This window comes from Patiria miniata, unplaced genomic scaffold, assembly GCF_015706575.1.
Source record: "Patiria miniata isolate m_02_andy unplaced genomic scaffold, ASM1570657v1 HiC_scaffold_1, whole genome shotgun sequence".
NCBI lineage: Eukaryota > Metazoa > Echinodermata > Asteroidea > Valvatida > Asterinidae > Patiria > Patiria miniata.
The window spans coordinates 3,501,599-3,522,138 of record NW_024037047.1 but is presented as its reverse complement, the minus strand read 5'-3'; the positions used below and the strand labels follow the sequence as shown (position 1 = coordinate 3,522,138).

The following is a 20,540-nucleotide window of genomic DNA, read 5'->3' as shown; positions in this document are numbered from 1 at the left end:
AATATTACATGTATAGAAATGCAAGAAGCCAATTTGATATTCGCCAAATTCGTTGACCTGCTAGTCAGAAGAATAACTGTGCTTTACACTATCACATGACAATCAGTCACAAAGAAAGAACAGCATGATATATAGTTCAGATTGTAACCTAGCTCTTTTGTCACAGAAAACAAACCGCATAAGGCACATTGTAGTGATTAACAGCTGGATGGCATGACCTCGAATCCAGGGCACACGACCTTAGATAGGAAAACCAGTAATATTGCTGGACAAATATTAACAGCCCAACATTTACAACAAGAAAATCATTCACAAAAATTCACCTTCAGAAGTACATCTTTTGCTGATGTTTTATCCTTAGCAAAGCACATTATGTTGTGTTATCAGCATTATGCAATTGGCATTCGATGTAATCCGCATTTTTTTCTAGCAATTTAAATCCATTACTGTTCTAAAACAAGATAGAGAAATAGTCAGGTATAGATTTTTTTCCAGTTTTGAAAGACATCTTGTGATAAAAAAAAAGAAACAAAAGTGCGCAGAGACCGAGTTTTACGACTTAAAGTGATTTGTGTTCACTATTACAATTTACAATTGATGGTACAGCAACACTTCGTACGAGGTGTAAATCATATCCATGACATCTGAGAATCTAAACATGTCTTACGTAGATCCAAACATGTTTATAAAGTTTGTAGAATTGTGGGGTTAAAATGCGTATTAAATCTAAACACATGTTTACATTGTTAACTTTTTGTAAATTCTGAAAAACCCACACCAAAGGCAATCTCTCCTATTCCGAATCATCTTGAAAAAAAATGTATCTCACCTTTGATAATCTTGACAGCAACCGTAGTGTCGACTCCATTACGAACTATTCCCTTAGCTATGCCCTTGTGGACCTGGCCGAAGTTACCATTCCCAATAATCTCTTGAAGTTTGACTCTATTCCTTGGAAACTCCAATTCTGGAATAAAGGTCTTGGAGACTCGATCGAGGGTACCTTCTGATCTTAGAGCGCCTCCTTGTCGTTCCTAAACACGTGGGGGAAAAAGAGTGGATAGGGATGAAAAAGTTATGTATGACTTCGGATAAAGTTGGGTCCACAGAAAAGTCCTCATTACTCAGTCATAGGTAAATCCAAAGCAGATCACAAGGCAATCACAAGCCATCACAGATCATCACAGGTCATCTTGTCTCTCTAGTCACGTCACTAGCTTTCCATACAAATTGATATTTCTTTAGCCCCTGTTAATTATAACTTCACTTGTGATTTGACTGTCGATGGATTGGACTTCACCTCGGACGGTAAGTACTGCTACTAAAAACTCTCAATCAAAAAATAAAGTCCCCCCCCCCTCAATACTCTTTTGTCTAACTCAAGAACTTCTACGCACACCTCGCTCAAACTACGACTGATCATTACAGAAATTCAGCCATACTCTTTGTTTGGCTCAAAACAGTGATTATGTGTACAAAATTATGCAATTGATGACAAATGGTACAAAAACAAGGTTACCCTTCTATGTGCGTGCAGGGTGAGTGTGAACCACAATGTGCACGTATACAAAAGTGCAACTGGTCTCGGTATCGTTTATCATAAATTGCATGAATTCGTACACATTATTACTGTTTTGGGGCTAAATAGAGAGTATGGCTGGATTGCTATTTTTTGTACTGATTAGTCGTTATTTGACAGAGAGGTGCTCAGTAGTTTTGAGCTAGACAAACAAATATAGGAAGGGGGACTTTTCTTTTTTGGGGGGTTGAGTGAAATGTGTTTATTTATTAAGCGCATCTATCCATCAGTTTTGGTGCTTAAGGCGCTTCTCATTATCAACCTTCTCATTGGGTCGATGAAACACTCCAAAGACAACCTCAGCTCACTGGGGAGTATACAGCTCGATGCTGCCTTTTCGGCGCAAAGGGGCTCAAATCAACCACAATAACAATCTCTGCTCTCTCACAGGTACCCAATTTACCCTTGGGTGGGGAGAAGTTATTAGAGACAAAGTGCCTTGCCGAAGGGCATAAGCAGAATAACCCCAGGCTGGACTCGAACCCCCAAACATGCACAATTACCCGCAGACCACGAATTCAGTGCTACAGACCACGAAGTCCCTGATGAACATTTTTGTGATAATCTCAGCAACAAATTATAATCTATTTTCAACTGTCGTCTCAACACAAACGAATGAGTTAAGAAGCTTTAAGAAAAATCCATGATACTATAAAACACAAGTTACACTTTGCAACATTATAAAACTCTCTTTTTAATACGAGGTTGTCAATTTTGTAAAATTAAGTTCTCTACTGGTTTAAATGTATATAAAATAAAGCTCAAGTTTGTTTGAAAAAAAATGGACTGTGGAAAAGAGACTAAACAAATTGTCATTTCATGGAGTACATAAAACATTAAACATACCTCTTGTCCGAATGGTAGTGAAATCATCCGAGAAGAGCCATCTCCTTTAGAATTCCTCTTCTTCTTTCTCCAATTCCGAATCTTCAAAGCAATGCAACACAGTGTGACGACAAGAAAGACTACCAGACCGTTGGATAGCACCACTGCTAACATCCAAATGTTCTTTCTGGATTCTAAAGATAAAAACACAGAATATGTGTAATGTTGATATCATGTATCTTAGAGCTTTAGCAAAGTCGTTTTTATTATACATTGTATATCCTTGTTATGGACAAAGCAACCCCAACTCTTATTTTAGCCAAATTACATTTTCTTTGCAGCAGTAGTGTAAAACAGCTTGGAATATTTCTCTGATGGGACTAAATTATTAAATATATAACAGCAATGAGCCGTTAGTGTTGAATTTGTCCGATAACCCAATTTTCTTCTTCAAGTGTGACAACAACATCTCCCTAACTCTGTTCTGTATGGTGCCCTTCCCCCTGTCTCCACCACCATCAGACAGCGTCGCCTTCGGCTAGCCGGTCACGTTTATCGACATAATAGGGAGGTTTCGCAAGCGAACGGATACGCTTACACTTACGTTTAGCTATCCGTATCCGTTTTTTTACTTACGTGTAGCGAGCGCGATATGCGTGTCGTCTGCACGTATGACGTCATACGCCACTCACTATCCGCTAAACGTGCAGACGACACGCATATCTCGCTCGCTACACGTAAGTAAAAAACGGATACGGATAGCTCAGCGTAAGTGTATTCGTATCCGTTCGCTTGCGAAACCTCCCTATTGAGCCAGCTAGTCAATTCTCCTCTGGAATCCTGAAGCCCCTCGACGAAAAGGTCGTCCCAACATGACCCTGAAAACATCCATCGAGCTGGAAACTGGTCTGAGTGGTCCATCTCTGTCCAACACTATGCTCGACATGGACAGTTGGGCCAAACTCATCGTGAAAATGAATGAATGAAGAAGAAGAAGTGACTACTTGCCGAGACAAGTCAAATCGAAATTTGCAACATTAACACGTGGACGCAAACCTAGTACAGCCGGTCTCAGAGCGCAGAACTGTTCTGCATTGATTCAATGTGACTATTCACTGGAAGTCTTTACATGGCACGTGAACTACATAATCACATACATCTATTTACATCAACACAGCTGATTCACCATGTCAGCCAGCCAGCCAGCCAGGCAGCCAGCCACTCAGTCAGTGGCGTGCACATTGGGAGGACTGCCCATCTGGGACCAGAAAATATGTGAACGAAGCATGTACAAAATGTGACACACACACGGGAGTTGCTTGACAGGTTATTTCAAACGGACAGGCTCTCAGCCAACGGTTGCTCCAACCGTCTAAAGTGGGTCCCTGCCCAACATTTTACCATTTCTACAGAATGTTCGTTAATTCACACAAATATATCGACGATACCTGGTATAATAGCTTACCATTTGGTTTGCCTTGCACGACGAATACCTGCAGATGCTCCTCGGTGAACGACGTGGCGTTGTCTGGATAGAAAATTCGACACGTGACGCCAAAATTGATCTCTCCTTCCCGAATATCAACCCTGGCTTTGCTGATGACATCCCAGAACCAAGAACCGTCACGGTGGGTCTCAGAGTAATTCGTCTGGTGGAGTATCGGTGAGCTTTTATTGCCCTTTCGACCTTTGACCTTCCACTCTATGTGACTAACGGGATTGGAACCAACTGCGGTACACTCTAGATCCAAGCTGTCGCCAACGCTGACATTTTGTGTGCACTGTTTGCAGACATGACAGGACAGCGAATCCCACACACAAAGCTCACTCTTCGTCGGGCGATCTAGTTCGAAACGATATTATTCAAACTTAAAGAAATGTAACCAATGCTTAGGCATGGCGCCATGCTTTTCGCGGGGTCTTCTTCAGTTTGGGATTCCTATTATTAATGAATTTATTATTGACCAAACATGATGGATTGATTGGATTCCCTTGCCAGATACTAGATGGAGCAGACATTATTAATTAACACATGCATCACTGCATATCCACTAAGTAACTTTCCAATCTAAATCTTATTTTATTGTTTTCAGTAAAACGCAACAACTTAGTTATTACAAAAAAAATAATAATTTGTATCTATTGTCATCAATCTCCACTTTCAGCATGGGGATATAATTATTTTCATGTTGTTTAGCCCCTTAAATTCTAGTGAGAAAGACATAAGCGTGCGCATGTATTTCACGAATCGACTAAGCATGGTACGAAAATGTTTAAGGGATATGGTGAGAAAAAAATCTCTCCCTTCAGCTAACTCGTACGTACAACTTATGATCCATACGTACGACTTTGTACGTACGACAACGACTAATGAATTGTAACTCGTCAGGACATACGACGTATGTCGTACGTACAACTTTTATCTCGTACGTACCAAGTATATCTCGTACCTACGACATATATGTCGTACCTACGACTTATGAATTGTAACTCATACGTAGGACATATACGTCATACGTAGGAGTTGCAATTCCTAAGCCATTTATAAGTTGTTCCTATGAGATTAACTAAGTCGTATGTACGAGATTAAGTCGTACGTACGAGATACGAAATATAAATCGTACGTAAGAGCGAAGCGATGCAAATGTTACATCACGAAGCATTCGCTGCGAAATTAGCCGGAGTTGAAGTGTGTTCACGTTTTGCGAATTCGCAGTGCGAAAATTCCCCTGACAGCACAAATTTGTGTTCAGGTTCGCTTTCTAGCCGAGTATGAACCGGCCTTTTGCGTATAGCAACACTGGTACCGCGGCACAAAATATTGATATTATCAAACATTTAACACCAATAGCACAATTTTGTACATGAATGATTACCTTGTAAGACCAAGGTAGTACTCTTAGTAACACGCACTGAAGGGTATACTACTTGGCATGTGATCACAAGGCCTGCATGCTCTCTCGTCACAACAAAATATATTTCCCTTTTAGTGTCGGTGGGGCAGCCAGGACGACTCGGGTATTTAGATGAGCTTGAGTTACTCATTTGGTACTCCCCTGCAGGATCAAAAATAAAGTCGATGTAGGCCGGGTAATTAATGTGACAAGATGCATTGCATGTAACCGTAACTGGTTGACCAACGCTAACCGGTGAAGGATGCTGAGTCAATATGACCGCTTGCCCTAGTAGAAACAAAACAGAGAGAAAAATGAATGTTATTTAGAATAGTGCATCAAATGTTGAATTGAAGACATGTTTATCTTTCAACCTCAGTTCTGGTACGGCGTCGTCACATGCTTCAGAGGAACCACGATGCACCAAGATGCATATGTAAAAGGTTTAGTACAAACCAAAAGAGCAGCTAAAATTAATTATATCGTCAATGTAGCACTCCGGATAACAGACCGGTCATGCTAAGCATTGTAATTTATGTAAAGGGTGCCCCTTTTTTTACAAGTGATTTGTATTGTATTTTCAATTCTTATTACTCAGACTTCAGTTTATTCTACCCTTTTTGGCTGAAAACATCCCCGTCTTTTACTTTTTCTTTTTGAGAGTTATCTTGCTTTAGTCTCATGCCTGCCAGTCTATTGTTTAAATAAACCAGATTGACCAGTGGATCGGGTGGTGTGCTTCAGTGTGCTTCAGTGCTGTGCCATCTACCATCAATTCCTACAATCCTGGTTCCAGTTTCTCTCTCTCAGGTAAGAAATAGTCCTATATTTCTGGAATCATTTGCAGGTTGAAGTACTCTGATGATAGTTTAGACTATTAAAGTCCATTTGTTTTAAAGGTTGTTTCTTTTGATCTTGGAGAAAGTTAGTTTCCTTTTTGTACTGTTTTATTGTCAGTTGTTTCACAGAACCGTACAACTGTTTCACTGTGTGTAACACACTCTGGGCCAAACTCGATCATATTCTGGTCTGTAGTGTAGATTCATTTTTCGATTTTTCTTTGGAATTATATGTTATATATAACTCTATTTTCGAGTATTTTGAATAGGTAAATTTGATTTTCATTCTAATTTTCCTTGTCTAGAGTTTAAGGTTTTTAGCGCATAGCCCAGTCCCTGGGTAGACGTGCAAGAGTAGCACAGAGACTTGACTGTTTTGTGTTTTTTTGGTGTGTTTTTTTTAGCTACGTCCCTTTTTTGTTCGTTTGAACTAGAGGCAAGTGCAAGTCTGCAGAGTCAGGATCATTTGATGGGGAAGTTAAAGTCAATGTTCCAATGTTTAGAGATCTTATGTTTTTCTTTTTTAAGTCTTTGTTAAGATGTGTGGACCGAATTAGAGCTAAAAAAGCCCACAGTCAAGAACTTATTATTTTTATCATTCTTTTAGAAGAGGATCCATCTTTAGTTAGACTTGCCAAGTCCTGTCTGGAGTTTAGGCATATCTTGAGTCGTTTTTGTCTATAATGAAAATAAGTTGATTTCAGTTTATGTTTTCCTTACAATTATATTTATTGTTAGTAGTTGTGATACAAATTAATGTCTTTTATTTTCTTTTATATTTTAAAGGTTCAGTTTTTACGTCGGATATTTAGGACTATTTAGCAGGGAGTTTATGTGATATTTAGGTTTTTTTTTTATATAAACTAAAAGTGGTGTACCATCTACCATTAATTCCAACCGCCCCGTCTCCTGTTTCTCTCTTTCAGCTCGCCAACAATTCCTGCATTTTGACCCCCCCCCCCATTAAAGTCACTCGACTATCGACCATAATGCCAGAATGCTCTCTCATCCAGCCAGATAAACCAAATACTTCCTACTATACATGTATAACATCAACTTGGATCGCCGGGAAAATAAAAATGAAGTTCAAATACCTTATCGAATTGAAAAACTTCCGTCGTGACAACCGAATTTAATTACCTCGTCATTCTCAACTCATGGTCGCATATCTCGAAGTCAAAATGTTCTTTGCCTTGGATCATTTCCGGCTTTTGTTTTAGAATTATGATGATTCTTTAATCAGGTTTATGACTTTTTTAAGGTTTCCTTGCATTATGTAAGGTGTAAGAACAGACAAAACTGATATGAAGACGTCGACTGAGAACTGTTGAATCCGAGTAATGCAGATGAAATGACCATATAAATCGGTTCATAACAGTGTCGGTTGGAAGCTATTTGAGGGTAGCTTTAACAGTTGGTTTGAGAATGAACAGTTTATATTTTAACGCTTTTTCCTTTTATTGTTAAGGTATTGAAAAAGGGATTTTCCACACACAGAAATACAGATGATGATTTTTTAGAAAAAAAAAACCACTAGGAAAACTGACAAGTATAAGATACCTGTAATAATAACAAAATTAGGTTAATTGAAAAAAAAAAACCAACAACAACAACAAAAAAAATACGAACAATTAAGTAACCACGCTTACCGAACACGAGTTTGGCATGAAGAATCATTAGGATCAGACACGAAACGATTTCCATCTTGTTCCTTCAGCTTACAGACCGGCTGTCATGCGATCAGTGCATGTGAATGAAGGTGAACACACACAGACATGTGTAGTAATACACGTACGCAATTGATCAAATGATAACAAATAATGGCGTACATGTAATGAAAGTGAAATAAAAAAGAGGCATGCAAATAACACAACTGCGGTACCCTGTGTGTATTTCTTTCTTGTTTTGAGTACAGTTAAGGGGAAATGTATATACATGTAATAGAAATGCCGACAAATCAAGAATAGAACTCAAGAGAGGCAATAATTTAATTTTAAAGTGTTATGATGATTCCGAGGCATGTAAATCCCAGCAAAGACAAAAAGCCCGAACCCATAACAGATAAATGACAGTGTTGGTGTAAATTGGTCTAATGTCATGGCGATTCATGTTAGGAGCCTGTAATAACTGTTATATTATTATATTATTTTCTCTCTTGACTACTATGAAAACATTTCAGCCTTGAATTAATGTTTATAAAGGGTGTTTACGCATTCTTGGCTTAGACTAGAGGTTCAGGATATTAAGTCACATTACTCGACAGACTACTGAACAATTATTGGTCCATTGTATTCTGTATTGGGCCAATTTTGTCAGGCAAGGCAGTTGGTTGGTGCATTATCCAAGGATGGGAACGAAGCAGGATTATCCATGAATGTTGGGCTGGGAGACGAAGTCGATGCCTTGGATTCGTAAACGCCTATACAATATATACTCTGTGCAAGAACGTAGATGGCGCTCTTAGTGACCACTAGTGTGAGCTCCTATTGCTGCAGACCTGTAAATAATCCTGCCGTAGACCCCATGATAAAACCTCACTTCCAAAAATCAGAAAAACAAATTCTATCAACTCTTTAAGGTATTAAAGCTTACTTCAGTATTTTTCATTTCTATTCAATTTGTTTGTGAGGAGTGGGATATTCAACAACTTTTTGAGAAAAAGAATTTCATCGAAAGATGATTACGCCTAAAAGTATTCCTTAAGCACATTACCATTTAAAAAAAGGATACCTACATTCCGTTGTAAAATTTAAGGGCCCACTTTCTTAAAAACTGCAAAGAAATTAGGCTCGCAGTACTATTCCTGGCTTCAACTTTTTTTTTTTTTTTCAAACCTCTCAAATGTATGGCCCACAATATAGGAAATGTTTGGCTTATTTACTGGCCTGCAACTATGATAGACAAACTGATTAATCTGATTGCACAGAGCAGTCACTAATTGTGACTTTGACCTGACGTTGGGCAGTATCGGGCAGTTAACAATCTTTGCATGGAAATGACGTAGCTTACCTTCGCGTCAGGAATCATACTGTCTAACATCCTCTTCAAAGTGCCGAAAGACGGGCGACGTGAGGGGGAATGTCTCCAACATTCAATCATAATAGTGTAGCTGTAAACACAAATCGAAACTCTTGTCAAGGAAAATGATTATGTGGTGTTTGTGGAGGAAGAATAATTTGAGTGATTTAGAATCAAGACATCGAGACCCCTGTCAATATTGAATCTTCACAAGCTAACGATAATTAAGTCTTCACATGATTATCACGTGATCATGTCTCATGTTAATAGATAAGCTAATCAAAAGAACTTTGTCTTAGTCAAACTGTTTTATCAATTCCTTTTACTGAACTACCTTGGGATCTGACTTACAATAAAAATGAAAGAGACAGGGGAGCACTTGCCCCCCCCCCCCCCAAGTGCCCCTTACAGCTTAAATGTGCCACCTCGAGATAAAACAAAACGGGCCCTAAAATTTCGGATAATTTGTTTTCAGTAACCATCTCCCAAAATGAAACAGAGAGTTCTGATGTGAACGAGGAATATGAAAACAAAGCCCAAATAGTGCCCCCTATTTTGGAACTTGGTACCAGCCCCCCACCCTACACAATATTTGATTTAAGTGTCCGGTAAAAAAAAACTAAAAAAAAAAAACGTGTCGACATTTCAGCGACGGAAGATTCCTTTTACAGTGCCCCTTTTTGGTGATGTCCCCCCAATTGTCAGGAGAGATTAAATTCGTGTTTACAGGACTGAAATGGTCTGGTTCCCCTTAATGTAAGACACCATCATTTACATATGATAATTATTGCAACCCAATATAAGTCGTCGATTCGATCTTTGGGTTGGCTTATGTCTTGAAGCCTGATTTCATATTAAACAAAAGGTTCATTATACTCACAGTTGATTGTGGCAATGCGAGGGATTTGGTAACCGATAGCCCTCAGCTAAGATGTCAGTTATTTGACTGGCGGACATTCCACGATAGGGATGGTCACCTGAGAGCATAGAGTTACATTTGTTAGATTACAATAAGAAAGAACTGGAAAAGGGTCTGTTTTTCATCAAATAAGGAAATTATATTAACAACATTAGCAAACAAATCTGGTTGCAGTTTGCAATGGGATTCGATGAATAATCATCGTTCGTTACAGTATGTTTTTGTTTGTTTTGCGTAGAGCAAAATCAATGCTTAATATCGTTACATATAGTTCTTTTGAAGACGACTTATCTATTACATGAGACCCATTCATGAGGCTTAAGTTTGCCAGTGCATGCAACGATTACATTTCTTGAAACGCAATTGAGCAAACGGGTCATGCGGTAGGACCACGTACTGACCTCTATATTAACTACACTGGCGTACTGTGCACATGCATTGAAACAGCATCCGTCAGCTTTGGTCAGCCACGACGCATGCGCAGTAAATTATATTTAGAGTTGACGTGGTGAATATAAGCGTTTTATTTTCTGACCTGCTCGCTGAGATTCAAATAATCATATTCCTTAGAACGCCCAACATCCAAAGAATAATAGATAATTAGGGAAATTGATGATGTGAGTGAAAAACAAATGCAACTGTAGAACGTGACGTTCCGGGGATCCAAGAATATCGAATCATTTGCTTCAAGAACAATGGGCCAATGAGCAGCCAGTCAAGTTAGTTACAAAGTTTTAGTTACACATACCTAGGGTGACAATCTCCCACAGCAAGACACCAAAGGACCACACGTCACTCATTGTGGTGTACACGTTCTGAACGAGACACTCCAAAGCCAGCCAGCGAACAGGAACCAATCCCTGAATTGTTGAAATACAACATAATTTAGGTTTCTGGACTATTACAGTTTGGATGTAGGAATTTACGTGGAGGCACGAGGCCGCTAGTCAATGCATGTAAAAAGAAAAAAAAAACTGTTGCCAGTACCTACAAAATAAGGGGGCTCACGAACTGGAAAGACTTGAGAAATAGATACCTTAGATCCCCAAAATAACACACTTTATCACGAATGACAACTATAATAGGACTGTCACTTCCCCCTTTTGCCATATATTCAACCTAATGACATTTCAATGTGCTTACATTGTTCCTTGACAATTAAAAAGGCAGAGGGGAAGGCCTGCAGACCATAGAGTATTAGTCCACTGGTGAACTTAAAATAAAACACAACAATGACATGTTGACACCTAACAAAAAAACCTGTTATCAAATGTTAACACATACGACTTAAACTCATACATGAAAGACATGCCAAGCCTAGTAAAGCTGAACCCAGAGCCCACAACATCGTGCCCAATTCATTCAGAAAGGCTAGAGTGACGAGGTAATCATATAAGATATTACTGCCCGGCTCACAAGTGACAGTGATTTAGTGAGTCAGTTAGGAATAGAGAGGATTGTGCTGGCCCTCTCTGAGTCCAGAAATAACAAACCTCCCCCTTTCAGTCGGCAATTTAGATGAGGAAGTAATAGATCCTTCTCTTGATATCTCGCCAATCAAGTTGAGTCCGGCTCAGTGGGATTGCTATAGCTACTTTACCTGGGATGTTTTCTCATATTGTTCAGTCTCAGAAATGTCACGTGCCAATCCAAAGTCAGAGAGTTTGCACACGAGGTCGTCACTGAGAAGGATGTTGCGAGTAGCCAGGTCACGGTGAATGCACTGCAATGAAGAGCATGAACACATACTTAACGCTATACGCGGCATTAGACCGAGCCACTGTATTGGCTTATTTATTGGCATATTATCCACACTTTGAAATGGTTATTTATGGAGCTCATTTTAATATTTCTGTAGGAAAATACCAACAGCCACATTTTGTTTCAAAAAGGTTTCAAAACATGTTTGGCATAGACCCTTTGTATTCTGCAGTCATTTTTAATTATTAGGGTAGATTGCTTTCAATTTCGCTCCAACAAATGTACCAGAGACTTATTTGCAAAATCACAGATAAGTATGATTGTTGTTAGTATCTGCTCGGAAAAAGTTGTGTGTTTGGGTGTGTAAGAGTGTATGTTAAAATGTTACTTCTGTTTTGACTTTACCCCACGTACCCCCATGGAGGAGAGGTAGTCCATTCCGTTGGCAATCTCAGAGGCAAATGTCAAGAGCTGGAAGGGGCAAGCAGGCTGTGCGCCCTCAACGGCATCATCTCTCCAGGCGTCTTTCTTTACTCTGAGGTATTTCTGTAAGTTGCCTCTGGATAGATACTCCAGTATCAGGTAAAAAGGCTCTATGAAATGACAAAAGATGACAAAGAAGGCATTTCAACCCAACATTACCATCATGGGGTGTGCAAACACTGAAATGTAAATGCCAACTCGACTGGCTGTTGCACGCTACGGCAAATGCGCCGAGGAGCAACTGTTCTGCCATCTTGAATCATTAAATAGTCACGTTCTTTAGTTGAGGGTGTTTTAAACTCACTTTAAATAATATCCCCATCCACACCCATTGTTACACAGTCCTAGGGATAGGATTGTCTACACCTCAAAAACCGGTTAATTTGAAGAAGAAAGAAAATAAAACAATTCTTATAGTCGCCGCCTGAACTCTGAGGAAAAATTGCAAGACAAACTATCTGTAAAAACCATTTAATATGCTTCCATCATGGGTGTTCCCTGATTACGGAAACAGCCTTAAAGTTTGGGCATTGTCAGCCAGTGTGGGCATCGTACAATTTGCTAAAAGTTCGAACGGGATCGATGGTTGATGGGCAAACAAATTAAGCTAGCAGAATACCAAACTGAAAGTTTGTCATTTATCACTCACTTTGTCAACAATTCCTCGCCTAGAAATGAAAGCAGAATCTTCTCTTACCAGGAAATGAACAGGGTGACGCTTGAAAGAGTTGCTCTGATTTTTTTCCCTTTATAACACCCAATGTATATTGTTTTGCTCAATACCAAACAAATCAATGTCTATTTTGATTCGGCAAAGCAGAAATGTCATCAAATAAGTCAGTATTTAATCAACATACGAAGTTATGAAATTGGTCACAACCATTGCCCTAAAATTAACTTTACATCGACTGCGTGTTTTATCAATCGCTTACGACCTCAACCGAAAATACCTTAAATATTTATTTAAACTTTCCTTTGTAAAGGAGTCATAATGATTGACGCATCTAACAGGCTCATAGTTGACTTACGCGTCTCCGTGCAATAGCCAAGCATGGACACAATGTTGGGATGTTTAATGAGATCCTTTTGAACCGCCATTTCCTTCTCAAAATCAGCGACCACATTCGCATCAGCCGACTCTGAAAAAAACATACCAAGGAATAAGCTGATTTTTTTGTTTTAATGTAAACATTTTCCTTTGCGTCTTTCTTATATTGATTTGCCATTATGTCTCCTTCACCCTATTTATCCCAGCCATTAGAAACCGCTCAGTTCAACACGCAAAATAGGTAATACGTTGTTTGTCTGTCAGTCGGGCTGGCTGTCTGCCTGTGTGTCACTTTGTTTTGAAAATGGCCTAATGAGTGTGTGGAAGTGCACAATACCAGGATTAATGGAGAGGTATCCAGTGTATGCAGGTTCCGATTTCACTGCCCTCTGAAGTAACGCTTGAGTTTCGTCAATAACACAATCTCCAAAACGAAGTTAATACAAAGGTAATAAGCACACACCATCCGTCCTTACTTTTGAGTATTTTGACGGCCACTTCTGACTTGATTCCCGGATGGTATATCCCATCTGCCGTGGCTCGGTAGACATGGCCAAAGTTACCGCTGCCTAGTACCTCATGCAGGGCGATCCTCCCACGAGGAAAATCGTAGACATTATGTGATTGGATGAAAGTCCCTCGGTCGTGAGCAGAAACTTCCTGGTTCATACAGTACAAATAATATATTTGTTTAACTTCATGTTAGGCAATCATTATTGCAAATTAAAAGAAAAACAATATTCAAAATGAAAGATTATTCAAAATGAAAAAAAAATCAAAGCTGTGATCATATTTGGTGGGAAACGTTTTGCAACGGAGTTTGTGTTTAACGAAAACACATTGTCTTAACCGTTAATGCATCATAACACATGCACTTCAGTATTTCAAATACTGATGTTCCTGTTACCTCTAAGTGTTAAGTAGAACTATATTCTCTCATTGATATGATTCATTGCATTAATTTACAGGTATTTGCCCTGGAAAGTCAAATTGAACCAGAATCCAGTCAGATTCTACAGGGTGAGTGAGTCCAAGAAAACAAAAACCCAATTGGCAGGACCATTTTCTTAATAAAGTTATGCATGTAGCTCTTTCAAAATTACGGATATGAACGCCCAATTAATTCGTATTCTTTTAGTACAAGCAATCATTCAAATCAATTTGTACTTTTCAGGTTACGGAATCTTAAACACAATCACTGTTTTAAAGTTCTGTCCACGAATCATAAGAATGGTGTGCGTGTCCTTTCAACAAAATGAAAACAATTCATACGACACCCCTATGTGAATTGTTTTCGTGGTTTTTTTGTGTGTTTAAAGAACACTTACCCTTTTTGTGATCAGTGGACAGAACTTTGAGACGGAGGTTGTGTTTAAAATGCCATAACCCGAAAGTACATTGGTAATTTGAATAATACTTATACTAAAAGAAAGCTTATCAATTGGGCTTTCGTATCTTACATTTTGAAAGTGTTGTGTGTAAAACTTCAAAATGATACTGCCATTTGGGTTTTCTCTTTTCGGCTCAACTTGTATTTGGCCTAATCCTCATGAGATTAACAGATGACACTCTGTCGGATCAAAATGACACTCCGGGTGATTTCCCTCTGGGTTACTGACGCGGATATCTTGGTAAAAATGTCATTGGACAGGTGAAAAGATCGTGTTATACATTGGGAAAGAATAAACACAACATATGAACCCAGATTCCGGGTCGAAACTGAAATGGGGCTTTTTAATGTGCAAGTCCTGTAAAAGGCGCATACACTTATGCAGTTGACACAATCGTCGATCGAAATTTCATTAAAATCATTTAAGTGTGAATTGTCATTTGTTTAAACATAGGCCTACTTATTATCTTACAACACAAAGTTGAAAACATACTGTCAGATGAAGTTCTTTTGACGTTGCGACCCCCTCCTCTGTACGTGCTTGCTGGTATTTTCGTTTCATTATGCAAACTATTGTTATTGCAACGCAGATAACAACGGAGGATGTGACTGAGACAACGATGACAGTGAACGAGATAGGAAGCTTGAAGACGTCTTGTCTTGTGACTGGGTCCTCGGTTGATGACAGGAAAGTGATGGCTTGGTCTGCTTATAATGTTATAATGTTAATTGTCAAAATATTAATGACGAGCAGTCTTCCCTTTTTTTTTGCAGTGCTTCTCAATAATGAGAACAATAGATTTCGCCACACTTTACAACGTACATTATTCCAACCATTTTATTCGCGTGAAGTGCACTATAAATTATCGAGAATGGTGAACAGTGACTGTGGGTATTGACGGCCTAATTTTTATCTCTAGATAGGATTTGTTTTATTGTTGTGAGAGAGGTATTTGCGCTTTCAAGGGGCATTTTTCCATCTCTTAAAGGTGCACAACCTTGTAAATGCAAGAGGGATGCTTGTGTTTTTGAGGGCCAATTTTGCATTACAAGAGAGGATACAATGTTATTGATAGCGCGATCATATGCTTTCATACGTGTAAGTTTGAGGGGCTGTTTTGTTTTCATCTCGAGGTGGCATTGTAAACCGCGAGAGGGGCACGGTTGTTGGCCTAGGAATATCGGCAAGGGGGCGGAGTGCCCCCTTCTACCGGTTCCGCCGCCGCCTCTGAGTAGAAGAATGAAATGGTCGCTGATAAAGTAACTTTCCGCTTGATAATATCTTTGTTTTTTCCCCATAAATGAACTATTTCGATTTGATTTTCTTTACAAAAAAAAAGGTTGTAGTTTAAGACTCAAGTTTGGGCGCACACATTCCAGGGGAACTAAGTGTCATTATTTGTATTGCCTTCTTTCACATTACAACTTGTTTCATTCGTTTCTACATTTAAAAGTTATTGATATATGTTGTTGTTCTTAGTAATATATAAGCTTTCTCTGTTGGTAACTGTTCGCTGAGGCAAGCACACCCTCGAGAACGGATGTGCCGAATTAGTCTCGAGGGCACAAGGGAATGTTTTAGCATCCCCAAGACTAAATCACTTTTTGGACTGAAGTGTTGAAAATTTCAGGTCTATGGGACTGGGTATTTTTTTGTTTACATTTATACAGTTTTTTTTTCATCCAAACTGTTCTCATTTATTTGTTTTGTTTCCACACATTTATGATCAAGTTACTACAAGAGGACTTTTTGTGAACCTTCTCGAATTTGAAAACTATCCCTCGAAAGCACAAATAATATAATAAAATTTGTGCAATAATAAAATTTGTGCTCCTCTCGAGATTTAAAATTGCCTATCAAAAACAAAAGTGCTCCTTTCCCAAACACTTATCCGGATGGAAAACTGCTCCCCGAAAGCATAATAAGGACCCTGCTCGCAACATTATTAAACTGTGCTCCTCTCAAGATGGAAAACTGGCCAGTAAAAACATAATAGTGCTCCTCACGCGACAAAAAAATGGTCACTGAACCGACCATCAAAGCAATATTGCCCCTCTCGCAATAAAAAAAATGGTCCCTTTGCATATGCTTTAGCTAGTCAAATTTAAGGGCAAACCCAGAAAAGGCTAGTACACTTTAATTTATTTGAGTAAGGGATTTAAAATTTAAAACAAGTTTAAAAACAAAAGCAAACATTTTAGAAGTGCATCTCGGTGTTAGTAATTTTGTTCCTGGTTACATTTTTTTTTCAATGTGAACGAAAATAGTTTCACAATTTTCTCTTCTTTCACACCGACGGAATGTGCCTTTTTTCTGAGGAAGTGCCGCCTTTTATTAATGCCCCCCCCCCCCGTTTGAGAGGCATTCCGCTAATAAAAGCTATTATAATGATCTAAGCACTTGTGCAAGCTTCCAAAACGTCCTCCTGCAGTGGCAATTGAAATCTTTACATAAGCATGCTGCTTATTGACAAATGATATCTTCTGAGTACTTCTCTTGATCGTTTTCTGTATACACTGTTACAAGAAGTTTAATGATGAACAGAAACACTTTGAAATAATTTACATGTTTTTATTTAGAGTGCACTTATGAGACATAAAAATGATAAAAAAGCATGTTTTATCGGTGTAGCAGGTCAACTCATTACTCAAAACATCTTCATTTAAAGCCATTTTTTCCATCGTTTCACGCACGCCTCCCCCCGAAAAGGTGCATTCAAAAAAAAATGGTAAATGGCAATCCATTACGGTCATTGTCATAAAACTCCCTTTTGTTATATTTGCGTTAAAGGTATCAGACAAAATGAATATTCCATCAGTAAGCTGAAGGGTCCTCTTGTAATTAATTTGGTTGAAAAATTTGACAGAAAAACTTTACGAATGTAAACAAAAAAGGTTACTGTCAGTCTAAGTGACCTGATATTTTTAACACAAAGTAACCCGAAAGCTCCCGTTAGCTACTGCAGTAACACACAATAAATAATGCATGTCATCTTGCTGACTGAGCTGCATCCGTTGTTAAAAAAAAAATGCCGAGCGAAAGGGCATTTTAACCCTAGCGCTATATGATTTTACTGCACTACGCCGCTGCGCGTACTGTGCGTACCGTTTTCACGAAGAGCGAAAGTGCATTTTACGCCACTACGCCTCTGCGCGTACAACGCGTACCGTTTTCACGAAGAGAAAAGTGACTTTGGGGAGGGCAAAACACATTTTTGCGTTTTCACGAAGAGAGAAAAGCGTGATTTCATTCATTTAAAATGATTTTGGAGAAACAGAAGTTTGCCAGGATGTTCGTTGTTGTTCACCTATTCAATTAAAACCAAAAACAGAAGTTCGAAAATATGAAGCTTTCTGGCCACTTTTCTCTCTTCGTGAAAACGGTGACGAATTGTAACAGACTTCTATGAAACAAAAAAGTGAGTGCCAGAGATATAATACTTTGGTATTTCAAGATGGCTACCTGCCGCCATTTTAAAATTTGAGGTCACAATGGTCTGCAATCGTAATGAATACTATTTAAACAGATTTGTCATGCCAGAAATAGTGGAAATCGAAACCTCATTATCAATATGGTTCATCTGGTTCCCGAGATATCACTTTTAATGTATTTCAATATGGCGTCGGCGGCCATTTTGAAAAACGTGCTAAAAAGTTTGCCGTCACTTTTGGGAGGTGAATAGGAGAATTATTTTTCTTTAACTTGGTCCTATTTGTCAAATCTATCGAGACAAAAAGATATCCGCAACATGGTCATGGATTTCCGAAAAAAAAAACTCTACTATCTCTTTGAGTATAAATTCGGTTGTTAATTAAAATATTTGAGCCTAGCACTTTTTATGTGCATAAACAATCTGAGCTTTAGTTTTCGTTGGGAATATGAAACTTTTCCTTGTGAATACAAACAAAACTATCTGTTGTTAACCCAGCAGTCACTTTTTGGAGCTGTATTGTAACGATTCGCCCCTAACGGCAATGCAACACTGGTAACAGATATTGATATTTGAAGACAAAGACAACAAGTAACACTTAAATGAAATTAAATAAATTTTACATGAATGATTACCTTGCACCGCCAAGGTAGTACTCTCATTAACAAGTACTGAATTCGAAGGGTTGATCAATTGGCATATAATCACAAGGCCAGCATGATCTCTCGTCGCTGTAAAATCTATTTCCTTTATAATGTCGCAGCAGTCAGCACAACTCGGGTTTGGAGAAGGGCTTGAGACACTGATATCGAACCTCCCTGGAGGATTAAAACTTAAGGCCATGTAGGACTGACGAGCTTTACAAGATGCACGGCATGTTAACTTTACATGTTGACCAACGCAAACTGGTGAGGGATGCTGAGTCAAATTGAGCTGTTGCCCTTCCAGTAGACACACACAAGAAAAAAAGAACAGGACAAACGTTTCTGTTATTTAGATTAGTGCAGAGAATGTTGAATTGAAGCAGGGTGGATCAAGCAATTTTTGATGGAAGGAGGGGGACGGTTTCATCAGCAAATCACAGCTGAAACGTAGACAGTTTTTCTTTTTCTTAGGACACTTGACCTCCGTAAAATCAATGTTAGTGTGTTTGCTAGCGTTCTTTTATGGTGTAAGTCGAGGACACACACGTGCAACATACTCGATAAATTGAGGACAGGGTTAAAATTGAGGACAACCTCGATTAGAAAACTTGTACAAAACCGAAAAGATGTGTTCCAAGAAGTGAACGTTAGTGTATTGACAAGGAAAAGAAAAACAAAACAAAAGAAAATCCTCGATTTACACCATTAACGAACGTGGGTGTATGTGTGCGTTTGTTTATGGTGAGAATTGAGGACACACACGTGCAACATCTTTGGTGAATCGAGGACAGGAACCAAATCGAGGACGACTCCGATTAGAAAACGTTCACAAAACCAATGAGAGCTGTTGCAAAAAAAAGTTGACGTACATACAAAGGAAAAGGGAAGAGAAAAAAAAAGAGAAGAAAATCCTCGATTTACACCATAAACAAACGTGCTAGTTTTGATAGGCCATACATTTACTGTGAGGACTTCTGAACAAAAGAGGTCCACATAAACCAGGTAGAGGAGATGCTGTGTGGACTTGGGAAAGTCCACACAGTGTTTCCCCATTTCTGGAAAACAGGTTTGAAGGCATTTTGGGGTTAGGTTTGTCTGTTGCAAAATGAAGAGAAACACAAAGGGGATCATAGAAAAGAAAATGGGTCGAGAGAGTTTCCACAGTTTGAGAAAAAAGAGATTTATACACTGTTTTTTCCCCGTTTTTTTTTTACATGTGTAAACACCAGAAATCGTGGACTATTAAGGACAGAAGGGTTAGGGCACAAACAAAGGGTCCACGATTGACCGAACGACCATATAACCCCATACCCAAGCTGGAACTGTCGGCATGTTGTGCACAGACGAACATTATTACCGGTATAATTGTCTTTATTTGTTTTGAGTGTCAGAGCAGAGGGGGGTCCCATTAATTGTAACTATACTTCTATGAAACAAAAATTGAGTCAGAGTTGGGGGGGGGGGGATGAACCCCCGTGTTGGATCCGCGAAGTATTCAGAGGCTTCAGATGGGCCTTGATGCTTAGCCTGACAACAACAATTTTCGAAATTACATTGTATCGTCAACTTCGCACTATAGGGTTAATTACTGACCGGCCAAGATATGAATTGTAAGTAATCTACAAAGGATCATAAGGCCAAGTGCTCTCTCCTTTTAGAGAAACAAATACCTCCGACGATGTCAAATGTCATGGACAAATTAAATGCATTTCAATTTCCTTCGCCGAAATGGAAGATTTCCTTCTGGAATACATTATTGAACTACCTAT

General features: G+C 38.9%; 1 protein-coding gene across 1 annotated transcript; it reads right to left on the bottom strand.

The window, feature by feature from the left end:
- Positions 1 to 443: 443 nt before the first annotated feature.
- LOC119727226 (tyrosine kinase receptor Cad96Ca-like) lies at positions 444 to 13,975 on the bottom strand. Its single transcript, XM_038199122.1, has 11 exons — positions 13,783 to 13,975; positions 13,287 to 13,397; positions 12,190 to 12,368; positions 11,675 to 11,797; positions 10,823 to 10,934; positions 10,036 to 10,132; positions 9,147 to 9,246; positions 3,870 to 4,185; positions 2,426 to 2,598; positions 830 to 1,034; positions 444 to 451 (listed from the first exon to the last, which is right to left on the bottom strand). The coding sequence occupies exons 1-11, from the start codon at positions 13,973 to 13,975 to the stop codon at positions 444 to 446; spliced, it is 1,617 nt and encodes a 538-aa protein (XP_038055050.1).
- Between the last annotated feature and the right edge of the window lie 6,565 nt (positions 13,976 to 20,540).